General features: G+C 37.4%; 1 protein-coding gene across 4 annotated transcripts; it reads right to left on the bottom strand.

The window, feature by feature from the left end:
• Positions 1-13,080, bottom strand: rabl6b (RAB, member RAS oncogene family-like 6b). Of its 4 annotated transcripts, none has more exons than XM_087797892.1 (17): positions 12,961-13,080; positions 9,926-10,267; positions 9,728-9,862; positions 9,294-9,341; positions 9,101-9,130; positions 8,702-8,754; positions 8,518-8,606; positions 7,192-7,332; positions 6,657-6,762; positions 6,147-6,250; positions 5,662-6,059; positions 5,200-5,344; positions 4,499-4,696; positions 3,670-3,919; positions 2,042-2,228; positions 982-1,040; positions 1-893 (listed from the first exon to the last, which is right to left on the bottom strand). In XM_087797892.1, the coding sequence occupies exons 2-17, from the start codon at positions 10,053-10,055 to the stop codon at positions 699-701; spliced, it is 2,268 nt and encodes a 755-aa protein (XP_087654018.1). In that variant the 5' UTR covers positions 10,056-10,267; positions 12,961-13,080; the 3' UTR covers positions 1-698. The 4 variants fall into 4 exon arrangements, with proteins under 4 accessions (XP_087654018.1, XP_087654043.1, XP_087654035.1 ...); XM_087797917.1 differs by having other exon boundaries at positions 9,926-10,037; positions 12,961-13,072; XM_087797909.1 differs by lacking the exon at positions 9,101-9,130.
• Positions 13,081-13,398: the final 318 nt, after the last annotated feature.

Raw genomic sequence — 13,398 nt, 5'->3', positions numbered from 1 at the left:
AAAAAAAAAAAAATGTCTCTGTTGAAATAACACACAAATCGTTGATCTTTTCAGTTTGTGCTAGATTATATATATATATATTTACAAACTTAGGACATACTCACTTGGCATCTAAAAGTTGTTCATTTTAAGTTGTGAAGATCGAGTAACAAAGTCTTTGTGTGGATGGAGAGAATGAATTAAGTGTGATTCGACTGGTGGTTACAGAAACTTCCCCCAAGGATTTTGTTTAAAGACACAAGACAAAGCATTAAACATTTAGGCCAGCAAGTAAAGCAGTAAACTTCGAAATAGAACACTATTGGACCTCTTTAGGCCTCAGTCATCAACGTGAGCATGCTCCACCAAGCACACAAACTTTCAGTCTTCATCGTAATCATATTTACAACATCTAATTTTGGAGTGGATAGTTTGGAGAGTTTATCAAATCAAAGATATTATTATTTTCAGTCAAGTAAAAAGAGCCAACACACTGAGTGTCAACATGGAAGTGATCCATCAACGCAAGTCACTAGTTTCAGTTGGAATGAAAGTTGAAAAGGTAGTGCAGAGGAAGCGTAGACGTGCATCCTGGGTCATGTTACCTGGTCTTGCGGCTTACATGGCGTATGGCTCAAAAACGATGCTTTTAGTATACATTGGTCAGGAGTCCATCGCAGCTTTACTTGTTCTGACGCCCTGCTGGAAAAAGGTAGGTTTTATAGTTCCTCATAGTCACCGTCGTCTCTTTTGACGGCTCCTGTGCCTCCTCCCAGAAAGTCTTCAAGCTCATCCACGTCGGTTTTCTTGCTACGCACTTTCTTTTTCTTCTTCTCTTTCGCCTCTGCAGCACCCACCTCATCCTTCTCCTTTTTTCTATGCTTGTGTTTCTTTTTACTCTTCTCCTCCTCCTCCTATGAAACAAACAATACAGTTAATTGGTTAGTGATCCTTGGGGGATAGTCAGGGATTCCAAGGGTCCCCCCTTGAAATCACACCCACCTCTTTGACTTTCTTCTTTTTTTTCTTCCTGTCCTTGGAGGAATGTTTACCTTCTTTCTCTGTAAAGAAAATGAAATATGTATATAAACTATATTATTATACTGATTCAAAAAGGTTAAAATCTGTCAATTCCAATGACCTTGACCGTTTTCTACAGCAAAGAAAACACTGGGATCCGCAAAACCCTTTTAGACTTTTCAAATGTTATAATTCACTTTCTGTCTATTCATTTATGCTATATATAAACAAACTATGAATAAAACGTTAGTTGGTGATAGTTCACCCAAATTTCAAATATCATCAACTAATTTTTCTATTCACCATTATGTTTACTAAGAGTTGGGCTTATTTTCATAAGTAAACTGTAAACTGTTACTTTTTTATAAACAAAAATATATGTTCATTTTAATTTAGCAACTGGAGCTCAGATCTCCTTGTCTTCAGTTTCCTCCAAAAAGACTTAAAATAAAATATGAAAAAAATGAACAAGTCTATATTTTAGGTTTGTTGTTAGAGGATGATACCAGGCCTTCAGCCTTAAATTCTCATGTCGAGGCTTCAATCCAAGAGGGATGTTACAGACGAGGGTTATGGAGGTATTCGGATGTTTACAAGTTTCTTTTTGGACGAAGTCGAAGACAACTCAGCTCCATCCACTACATTAAAATGAACTTTGTACCTATAACTCCAAAAAAGAACAGATTATTCTGAAATGAATCTCAATCCTTAGTCGACATAAAGGTTAGTAGAAAATTAGTAAAGTTTGGATTGTGGGGGAACCATCACTTCAAGCATTGATAATGAATTAATTGATATCGAATTTATACAAATACTTATTTTACAAAAAACTCGGGTAGCCACATCAGACGGCTGAACGAGCCGTGGGTTGCCGACCCCTGACCTAGACTGTTATACATAGAACGTCCACTATGTGGCAGTATAATATCAACATACAAAAAGGGAAACAAATTTTCAATCACGTCAAGTTATGTTGACTTCATTCCACATTTAATTAATATTAGAAAAAATGGTTTCCGTTTATTATTTTCAGATGACTGACCTTCCCCCTCCTCACTGCTCTCTTTAGCTGCAGGAGCCTCCTCTGTAAAGCCAAGTCCAAAAAGGTCTGCATCATCCTTGTGTTTGAAAGAGATCAATGATGGCTTTATTGGCTCTGGAACCTTCACCAACTTCGCCTCATCATCAGATAGGTCGGACAGGAGTTCATCCCGGACTGGAAACGTGGTCTGCAAAGAACGGAGCAAGAACTTTAGACTAGACTACTTGGAAAAATGCATCTCTGAGTTTAGAGCAGTTGTAAGTAAGTAAGTAAGGGAGTAAGTAATTTATATTTGTAGAGCCTTTTTCCAGATCAGGGTCACAAAGCGCTTAAACAATCAAAACAATACCCACTCAAATAAATACTTAAAAGGTCAAGATAACACCGAGACCAACACAGGAGTCTCAGAAAACCAAGGAAAAGCCTGCACAAATAAAAGTGTCTTGAGATGTTTGACGGCTTGAAGTGTTGTGACATAATTTTCCTAAGTTTAGAGATTTTTCTCAGTTGAAGGAAACAGTTTCTGGTCAGTTTTCTGCAGTGTTGTACTAGAGACATGTCTTTGTCCAATATAACACCCAGGTTTCTCAGGCTCAGTTTGACAGACTGACCTAAGTCACCCAAGTACTGACTCAACCCTAGAACTTTATTATCAGGTGCAATAACCAGAGTTTCAGGTTTGTCCACATTTAGCTGCAAAGTGTTTTCAATCAGCCATTGTTTGATTTCTAGCAAACAATTGACTTAGCTGTTCAGCCCCTGGGGCTCAGTTAGATCAAATGAGCAGTAGAGCTGGATGTCATCAGCAAAAATGTGGTAAGAAACATCAGGAAATCTCTGAATGATTTTACAGAGGGGAATCAAGTACTGCAAGAATAATAAAGGACCCAAAACAGAACCTTGAGGGAATCCACACAACATATCTGCTGATTCAGACCTCATTTGATTGGCAGATACACTGACACTGCGCCACATCATGATGTCACTGGACACCCTCAGTAAGGCTGTCTCGGTAGAGCGATGTTTACGGAAGCCAGACTAAAACTTCTCATGAATGTTGCTCTGATCCAGGAACAAAGACAGCTGCTCAGACACCACCTTCTCCAAGATCTTGGACAAGAAAGGGAGCTTAGAAATAGGCCTGAAATTACTGAGGTCAGTCGGGTCTAAGCCTGGCTTTTCGAGTAAAGGCTCCACAATCGCATGTTTAAATGCATTGGGAAAAACCCCTGTGGAAAGGGAGAGGTTCACAATTTTAGTAACCCAAGGGCCAATTTCCATAAACACTTTGATAAAGTGCCTACATGGAAGGACGTCTGACGAGCAAGACGAGGATTTCATCTTGACCATAGACCATAGACCATTGAAATATCAGCCAGAGTTGAAGTGAACGTGGAGACATGCTCAGTTCCACACAAAAGGTGAGTGATTTTCTCTTTGATCAATCTAATTTTGTCAGTGAAAAATATCAACAAACAAAGCATTGCTGTCAGCTTCACAGAAGAGAGGGGTGTTTGGAGCAGCAGGACACACTAGAGAATTTATCGTGTCAAACAACACTTTTGGGGTTTTTCTTATTTGTGGTTACCAGTTTCAGAATGTTATCAGATCTGGCAGTTTGTGTTCACCTTAACTACTTTTGGGGTGTCAGAAGCTTCAGACTCAAAGTCAGGATCATCCATCACAAAGGACAGCATCTGCTGTGCGACAGGGGTCTCGGGTTCAGAATCTAAATCCTCATCTTTTGGGAGACAGTTTTTCTTTCCATGTGGTCTAACAGATTGCTCTGCTGCTGGAGTCAGGGTAAGGGAGATGGAGGTCGCTCTGGGTTCCACAGCTCGAGACAAAACCTTTGCTTTGTTGGGAGGAATCACAGGACTAGAACAGAAAAGAGCACATGATTAATTTTCTTAACTCACATTTTACATAAATATGCAATTTCTTCCATAGATAAATTATTAAATACTATTGTTTTTCTTCTCAACTGGTTTGATATCATTCCTTAGTTCAGTAAAATAATACTTTAGATGTTGGTAAGAAAACAATTAGCCATACAGAACCTTTTGATATTTAGTAATAAGTTAAAAAGAACATCCCTGAACTCTGAAAGGTAGGTTTTAAGGATGGCTTGAACAAGCTCAGGTGCTGATTGGAGCAACAAAGGTGGTGAATGAGATTTGAAAAAAATAAAATGAAAAAGTGAAAAGCTGATCATCAGCATGTGCTATGAAGCTACAAAATGGTCAAAATGTAATTGAAAAGGAGTGGTTGACATATGAAAACAAATATGTATTCATCATTTCTAGGTGATTTTATTACGATACATGTATTGTATATGTATCGTATCTTTCCAGTTTGTATTTAAATCGATAACAGAAAATTGAATGCTGTTGATTAATAGTTAGGCATGGTGTTTGTGCACATATGAAACACTGCTTAGGTTATTTTGACTCTTACGCTCTGAAATCAGGGTCACTATCCAGGTCTTGGTCCATTGCGATGACTGCTGGTGCAACATCTTCCTCATCACTAGTCAGAGTTATATCTTTACTTGGTGGCAGAGATTTGGGCAGTGGAAGGTTCGGAACATTGTCGTCTGGGTCCAGCCCATCTTGGAAAGCTGAAACCATTGGGTTCCCTCTTTCTCCATTGTCACTAGGAGGGATGAAGGGAGAAAGGAACATTTGAGCTGGATTAATACACAGGAAACAAATAGATATTTGTAACACAGTACAGAAGAATACAAAATGGGTAAAGGTGGGCCTTTCATATGGGCAAAACGCTTATTCATGGTATGAACAAGACGTCACATTTTCAAGTACTATGAAGGTTACTCAGAGAACCTATGTCACCATTTAAATTAAAGACTGAAATTTAAATATTTTGGACAATACCGTTTTTTTTGGACCTAAACTGTCTTTCTGTGACTTTGGGAAAAAACATCCATTGCAGATTTACTATAACAATACTATAATTTTATACGATCAAGATAAGAATTACAAATAATTGTGTTCCAATTGTAATGCTCGTAATGTTGTCCTTACAACATTACAATACAATTAAAACTAAATGATTTGTCATTCTTTAAATACACTAAAAGACAGCCGTTTTTGTAATCATCAACTAACCATCCATAAAACATTTTTTAACCAAGTTACCTATCACTGTCCAAAGCCATGGGTGGTGGCGGTCTGGTTTTGGGAGGTTGACCGTCTTCCAGGAAACTCTTGTCCAGTCTCTCATCTGGCACAAAATCATCCACACTGCCAACTGTAGCAGGACACGCTGGTGTTGGGGAGTCATCTGAGCACAACATGCAGGAGAGGAATTCACCATTATTTAGGCATATTGATGCTAGATGCTTAATCATAAATGTTTTTGATAAATGGCAAAATAAAAGTAAAAATAATCTGTGTGGTCCTTTTTACAGAAAATCTGCAAAGCATTTTTAAAAGGTAAAAATTGAGAAAATGATTAAGGATTTTCTCTTCCCCCCCCCCCCCCATAGTCTTTATGAAATAGTTATATAAATAATTTTGCAATCTGACAAGCCAACTTTAACCTCTCCATCTGAAAAGGAGTAAAGGAGTTACCACTTCTATGAAATACAAAATGCTGACCTTGTGTTGAAGCAGAACCCTCATTAGCAGGAGCAGAGCCAAACCAGCGAGACATGAAGCCACGTTTTTGTGGGGCCCCTGCTCCTAGAGCACCAGACTGGAGGTGCTCAGGGGACTGGGCTGAGGATTTCCACTCAGATGTAGGCGAAGCTGCTCTCACAGCTACTGATGAAAGAGGGGGAGGAGGGGGAGGAGAAGCAGTGGAAGATGTTGCAAAAGGCGACTGTGGGAGAGCCTGACTAGGGATTGGGGGTTGAGGAGTGCTTGGGCTGGAACTGCCTGTCGAAGCTCCACTGGGAGGTACAATGGGAGACTGTGAGCCCGAGGATGGGCTCTGACCATTGGCTGCACCCGATGAACAGAAGCTTTTGCTGCGAGTTTCCAGATTTTCCAGGAATCTGAATAAAAATGTACACATTAAAACAAGACCAACAGTTAAAGTAGAGTACACAAACAAAGAGTTAAGAAGGAAAAGCAGACAGTACATGTCATAGTTTTGGTCTTCAGTTTCCTGCTGTACGCAAAGTTCTTCCAGAGTGGCGTCCATGTCCAGCTGGTTGGTTTCAAGCTGTCTCAGCAGAGTCTCCCTCTAAAAGACCAGTATGAAGTAAACAAAAAGGCCAACAACCAACTTCAGATATAAACACATGACTTTTCTCTGGAGCATATGAAACACAAAACGTGTTGGGTGAAAAAATGTTGGATTAAATGTGTATAGATATTTGTGTAGAAACGACATGGGGCATTTAATAATGCTGCTCAAGGCATGCGTCCCTATCTTATACCACCACTATATGAGACCTCTGTGGGCGGCCACTGTGTCTTCATTTTAAGGTAAACACAAAGTCTAATTTTCCTAACACGTCATCTGCATTTCTTTTCATCATTCTTAAACCTGCCTCACTTCATAAGCACTCCTCCTCCAGACAAAATAGTAATGTGGTCACAAGTCTGGCAAACAGAAAGGTACATGACTAGAAAAATAACATATTTACCTGAAGCTGAAGGAAAGGGATGTTAAAGAACCTATGCAAGTATTTTAAGCCAAATCCATTTTTCATTGAGGACTCAGCATAGTGAATGTAGGAGGCTCCCATTGGCCTGAATAAAAAAGCTGGGTATTAGTATTATAATGCATTAAATCAAACAAAACACTTGCATGCATTAAATGCAGAAAAGCCTTGTTAGAAGATAGATTATCCTTTAATCCACCTAGAAACACTCAGGAGTATAAGGAACACAACTAATTTGCCCTTGTTTAACTTTATGATGGAAATTAAATATTGTACCATTTTCAGTGTGTTGGAAAAAAATATTTATTGATTTTATTTACAGCAGACATTATGGAAAATCAATTATCAGACTCTAGAGATCATATATATCAATAGGGGAATCATTCTTTTTAAGATCACTGTACAAGTCAGAATACAGAGGGCAATTATAAGCATCATTTAAATATTTGAACAAGGTTAAAGATGCTGAAGGAACATAGTTAAAAAAAGTAATATGCATAATTGTAAACTTGAGCACCTGTTAAGTCCAGCAATCAGGTCTCGAATGTCGTCAGGCAGGATGACCCGATGTTCCCCCATGTCTCTATGGTTTCCAAGCACACACACAGGTACATGAGTGGGCACTTTGGGTAGTTCTCTCAGAATGTAGCTGAAAGTCCTGGAAAACAAAAAACAAGTTAGTTTTGAAGAATTCAAAAATTGTTATTTTAGATTTGACTCAGTCCTCATCTATCCTAAAACTTATTACTGATGTTTTAAAATAAACTTTGGTAGGTATGTTACCCATGTTCCCCAGTCACATTATCAAATGACATTAAAATAAACATTTAAAAAATAAATGCCATAATTACTTATTCACATTAATTCCCGTTAGCACTTAATACAAATAATTGAAGGACAAGATAGTATTTTTTACATTCACTATTAAACACATCTTAGAAATACAAGGAACACACAACTGTTATTTTCAAATGTTTGCATGTTTTTTATCATACCTTTATTCTCATGTTTTAACTTGATATAAGGCGATTGTTGCCAGATTTATGGAAACATTATGAAGGCATGAGTGTAAGGTGGATCCGGACTGACTTCAATATTTTATAAAGAAACATCTAATAAATGTCTACATACATTTACAACTGTTAGATCGAGTATCAAGTAGTAATTTTCATCTAGACCAATAGCTCCATTATTTTACTTTAAATTATTTGCAATACATTTTTGGTTTCTCCAATGGCCTCAATTAAAGCCGTTTGAATGAAATTGTTCATTGTTAAAAATGGATCAGATATAAATAGAGTTATTATGAATGTTTTGTGATATAGAGCTGTAACAGGACACAATTTTAATAAGGTATAAGAAATCTAGATTCAACTAAAATATCTTACCCTTAGTCTAGTCTTTTGCGATACGCAGATCGAAAAAAGAAGTGAGCTTAGCTCAATATGAGGTCTTTAAACTAAAAAAGGTAAAAGCAGTATAAGCATAAGCGTAGGTCAAAAAAAAAGCTTAATCCTTTGTTATTGATTAGACCATGTATTCATAAGAATGAATAGGCTTATTGTTAAGGTTAGTGTGGTTGGGTTGTAAATTAAAAAGGCCAGGTCAGAAAAAAATTCCACATACTTTACCCTGCATTATTAAAAAAGGCCTTTAATATAATCAAGAGTATGAAACTATATGGTCTAAATACTCCTTGACCTGGAGTCCGATACTCAAACTGACCAGCGAGTCTCTTGACTTGCTTGTGACTGACACATGATCTGGACATGCATATTGTAGGACCATGGTTTCACCTGTCAGTCAGCAAGGACAACAGCGAAAGACTGAGGCTTCTTCTTACCACTGCTTTGTGATGTCAAACATCATGATTACGCCATTACAGTTCTTGTACACATCCAGGAACTCAGCATCCAGCGCAACTTCATCTGACTGGTAAACACAAAGAACACTAAGAATAACAGAAATGTTTCAGAGAGCTCAGTGCATCTCATTAATCCAACACATGACTCTCATGTGAGCATCACCTCTTGTGGCTCATTTTCCAGTTTCAGATTCTCACCACGTCTTTTGCCTTTACCTGTTGCAAAGAGATAGTTACCCATTGTTATGTTAAATATACAAACGTTTTTCTTTCATATTAGTGTCTGTGTTAAGTGACACAAAAAAGCAGCAGCTTTTCCAATAAAAACTTCACACAACTGCAATTCAAACCCACCCCCCTTAGTAAAATCTAAAAATGCGAAGTCATGTGACATAGCTTGAATACAGAGCAGCAGGTCAGAGAAGCAGCCAGCCAGTGTGAGAAAGTAGCCACACAGCAAACCTAGAGACTATTGACATTCCGATAAGAGAGAGTGGGAGGGAAAGGTGAGGGGCCAAACCTTCAGCACATACACGCTTATTTCTACACAATTTGAGCTCACCTACACCTTCAGGAAGAGGGTGTTTTTGGCCTGAGATGATCGGAAGAGGTGCAAAGAAGACAATATCAACAGTGAGGAGAGAACAAGAAGAAACCATGCGCCTGTGTGATGTCACGTGATTAACTGCTGTTCACATACAGAGCTTTTGTATAAGGCTTTGTGTGCGTCTGCGTTCAAACATATGCACTCTTACCTTTGTCGACCACGTCCCATACTTCCACTTTCACTACATCATCAGTAGCTGTAGGAAACAGAGCATAATTAAATGAATCATGATAGTAGATATAGTAAAAGTTTTAGTTTATCATTGCTGACAGGATAACAGCCAAATTTGGATATTTTTAGATGGAGAATGTTAAATGTTACATTGTTACTATAAAGGAGAATGTAACATGCCAGTCTTGCAGAACTGCATACATTCTCAATGGAAGACAAACTATAATTGGTTGGGAATTAAAACTAAAGTGGGATATGGGTTACTACTAAATGGACCTCAAAATGTATTAATTACCTTGATACGGAGCCACTGAAAATTGTGATGCAGAAATGACAGATGACATACATATGCTGTGATGATGAAATGAAATGTGGAAGAAATGATGTTGTAGGACAAGATTTTAGACTTACTTTTATAATTCCAGTGAATACTGGTAGCCTGGATCTCCTGAGTGGGAATATAATCTTCAACAAATTTCTTCCCCTGCAATCGGTGCCATAAAGTGCTCTTGCCAGTGTTCCTGTCGCCCCGGATGACTATTTTCACTGCGGCAGGACAGTAATTGTTACTGTGCATCATCAAAGGACCACATTAAAATGCCAACTTACTGTTATATTGGACGCCTTTCGCAAAGCGCCTCTGCAGACTTTGGTTCATGGACTGCAGGCCAGCAGGGATGTTCTTGTCCCTGAGCTGGCCCGGCTCAGAGCCCACAAGTTTCTTCAATGCCGAGAACATGGTGAAGTAAGTTTTCTTTTACTGCAGCAAGACCTGGATGCTGTTAAGGCTTCTACCTACTGTATTACAGTAAACTAGTAAAACTAAAAGTCTTATTGCACAGACAGTTATGGACCCATACTTAGGCCAGACAACTTTTATTTATAGATAGTAAAAAGAGTATTGTTAAATGTAACTAGATATTATTGTAAGACAATCCTAATCATATGAATCTGTGGAAAAAAAAACAAGAGAAAAAAAAATACAAAAATTATACTTCTACCAGAATTACCTAGGGCAGTCAACAAAAACAGGAACACCTCAGAATCAAGTGGCCATCTTATTCCTGACTTTTTAATGAATATTTGATAACAATAATGCTGTGTTATTAGCTTTGTGGTCACGGAGTGATAACTGAAGATTTGAGGTTAAAGAAAATACTGTACAACTATTACAATGTGATATTCTAGACTGTATTATAAGACCATTTAAAAAAGAAGTCAGAATTAGTTACACAGAAGTGTCAAACGTGCTTCATCTTAAACCCAGTGTCCCAGGAAAGAAACTGTAATTTCACAAACAGAACACTGCTGCCACAAAGAGGATAGAAGAGACGTCACACCAATCTTTAAGTCTCCGGATTCTTTGGAATCTCTCAGAATCCACTTTAATCCTTTTATCAGTAAGAATTTATTACAGTCTATATCTGGACTACATGAAGACCTGAGGGCGGCATAGATTGTTGATATATTTTAACATAAACAAAAGACCCACATTTAAGTGAAGCTTTTACATAAACTCTGCCCAAGTTTTTTTAAACTGCACCATTAATTTTTTTTAAGTTGCTTCTATGAAAATTGTTTAATGTTTTTTTATGAGTAAACTACTGTTTTATACATCATGTTTGACTGATATTCCTCCCTTGACTAAAAAATATCTCTGATGAACTCCAAAGAGGATTGAAAATTGGAGCTACTCTGGTAGTGTGTGCCCTGGCTTTAACCTTGCACTCTTTGGCCTGGGGTCTGTCTCTGGACATGGCCGGACTGATTATTATGCTTCCCATGTCCTGTTAAGTATGTTGGTATGTGTGAGAATGCATTGTATATGGATGGTTCTCTGTCAAGTTTTCATGTAGTTGTTCATCCCCAACATGTTCTTGAAATGACTGTATAAACACAGTATAAACCTGTTGTAGAGAACATCTGATCATTTTGATTTAGTATGAAAGAGAATCAGAAACTTTTATTGCCAGTGTTGTAAATATAGCATAGGGTTTTTTTGTGATGGTAGTACAGAATAAAATAATAAAATAAATGAACACATAAAATAAGTTATAGAAAAACAGAACCAAGCACCAAGCCAGCCTCAGGTATTCTGAATATAATAATTATTTTATGCAACTTTCACTTTACTTAGATTTATTCATTGCAATGTTGAAAGGGCAATGTGACTTGCTGGCCTTATGGGGAGTTGTGGGTTACCTGAGGCAATGTAATAAAACAAGAGTTTACATACATGATGTTTAAAATAGTCTACAACTTCAACCAGAAAAACTTCATCAGCTTTCTTTCTTTGCCCATGTACTTTGTGTTATAAGCTTGTGGAGTGACACGGATGCAGCTTAAACCATTAAGTCCTTTTTTAAACACAAGCCAAGACTGGTCTGATAGTGGGATATAATGTAACATTTTTGGTTAAAAACTATTTAACCAATACCACTGTTACTGTTCATGAACAGACTGTGTAAACACATTTTTCATTTAAGATACATTTTATTACTTTAATCCTGTAATACAAGCAATGGTTAGAAAATGCTGCCACTGTTTTATTTTTAATAATATTATTAAATTTGGTTTCTTAAACTGCTTTGCATTGAATTTGGAACCATAGCCAGGTAAAAAAAAAAAACAGAAGTGACATTTTTGACCGCATGTGCTGGTAAGAAATCAGCAACAAAAGAAATTTAAAAAAAGGAATTATCCAGGCATTCACTCTGGAGCAAAATATGTTACTGAGGACAGGCAATGCCATCAAGATAAGATAACCAATATAAAATACAAAAAATAATAAATAATAGTTCTGAACTTCCGACCATCAATAGCAAAATTAAAATAGAGTTAAAGTAACATATCTTCAATACAAAAAAACATGTATGGGAGGTTTGACGAAATGAAATGGATTACATTGAGAACTTTTGTATTTAAAACATTTTCAAATTGCTTTCATTCTACATTGTTTTATTTTAACACAGTGAACTGGTGTGTTTGATGTGGCCCTCAACTAAACTTAAATCTGTAACATGTTTGGTGCGACTAAATGCTCATGCGGCTTTAAAGTAAAACAAAAAAAAGCATATTGTAAACTTTCCTTCAAAGTAGTAAAATCACTGCTCTTCACTCCATTGCAGCCACAAAAATATGAATGTCTTGAACAGCCTGAGGTGTATTGTTGGATGCGAACAAAAAAAAATAGTTAGCTGTAAACAATCAAAACATTCACATATAAAGGATTCGTGTGAATGTCATAAGCCCAGTAAAAATCGTTACACAAGGGGTCACGTTATATCCAGCCTTCTTGCACGTCTGTCACTGTCTTATTACCATGTTAAAGAAAATATGAATGGATTGTGTTATTTTAAATGTGTAAACTCTGTTTGATCCAACCTGATAGCTTTTAAGGATTGGCAGAAAAACTGCACACATTCATATCAGGTTAATGTTTTTATTTTTTGATATCAGCTTAAACTGTTAGACGCAATAGAAACGGTTTGAGTGACCAGAACCGAACCAGACACGAATGTAACGTTATCCTCGCACTGTTGTGCTAGCTAACCACACTAGCTTAGCTTCCGTCTCTGCGACCATTCAAAGCAAGCCGCGGGCACCACAGTTGCTTCCAGATGACATGAGCTGAGAATACTCACAAATATTTAAGAAGAACAGCAGATATCCTTCTTGACATCTTGTCCACGAGCAGCTATCAGACCTCCATCCATATATACACAGAGCGGACACATTCTTTTGCAAAGACAGCAGCCACGGCAGTCCCAGCCTCCTGTCCGAGGTGACTTCCGGGCAGTTTCATAATAAAGCATTCATTGGTGAAACTCGAGGCTTACCCTGAATGTCACCCTGAGTTGACATTGTTTTGGGATAATAGTTGTATCCAAAAAGTATTTATATTTTCTCTTTTTTTTTAATTTGCTTTTGATGTTGATTTTTAACATATTCTAGCCCACAAGCACCAAAAATCATTAAACTATTTACAAAAAAATCGAACTCATTTTAATTTTCGGGGATTATATGTGGTAAGGACATTTTAATTTGAAATTTAGTCCAGCCTGTAATTTGTTCCTGAACAC

Source organism: Callionymus lyra, chromosome 1 (assembly GCF_982586985.1).
Source record: "Callionymus lyra chromosome 1, fCalLyr1.hap1.1, whole genome shotgun sequence".
Classification (NCBI taxonomy): domain Eukaryota; kingdom Metazoa; phylum Chordata; class Actinopteri; order Syngnathiformes; family Callionymidae; genus Callionymus; species Callionymus lyra.
This window is presented reverse-complemented; position numbering and strand designations above follow the sequence as displayed.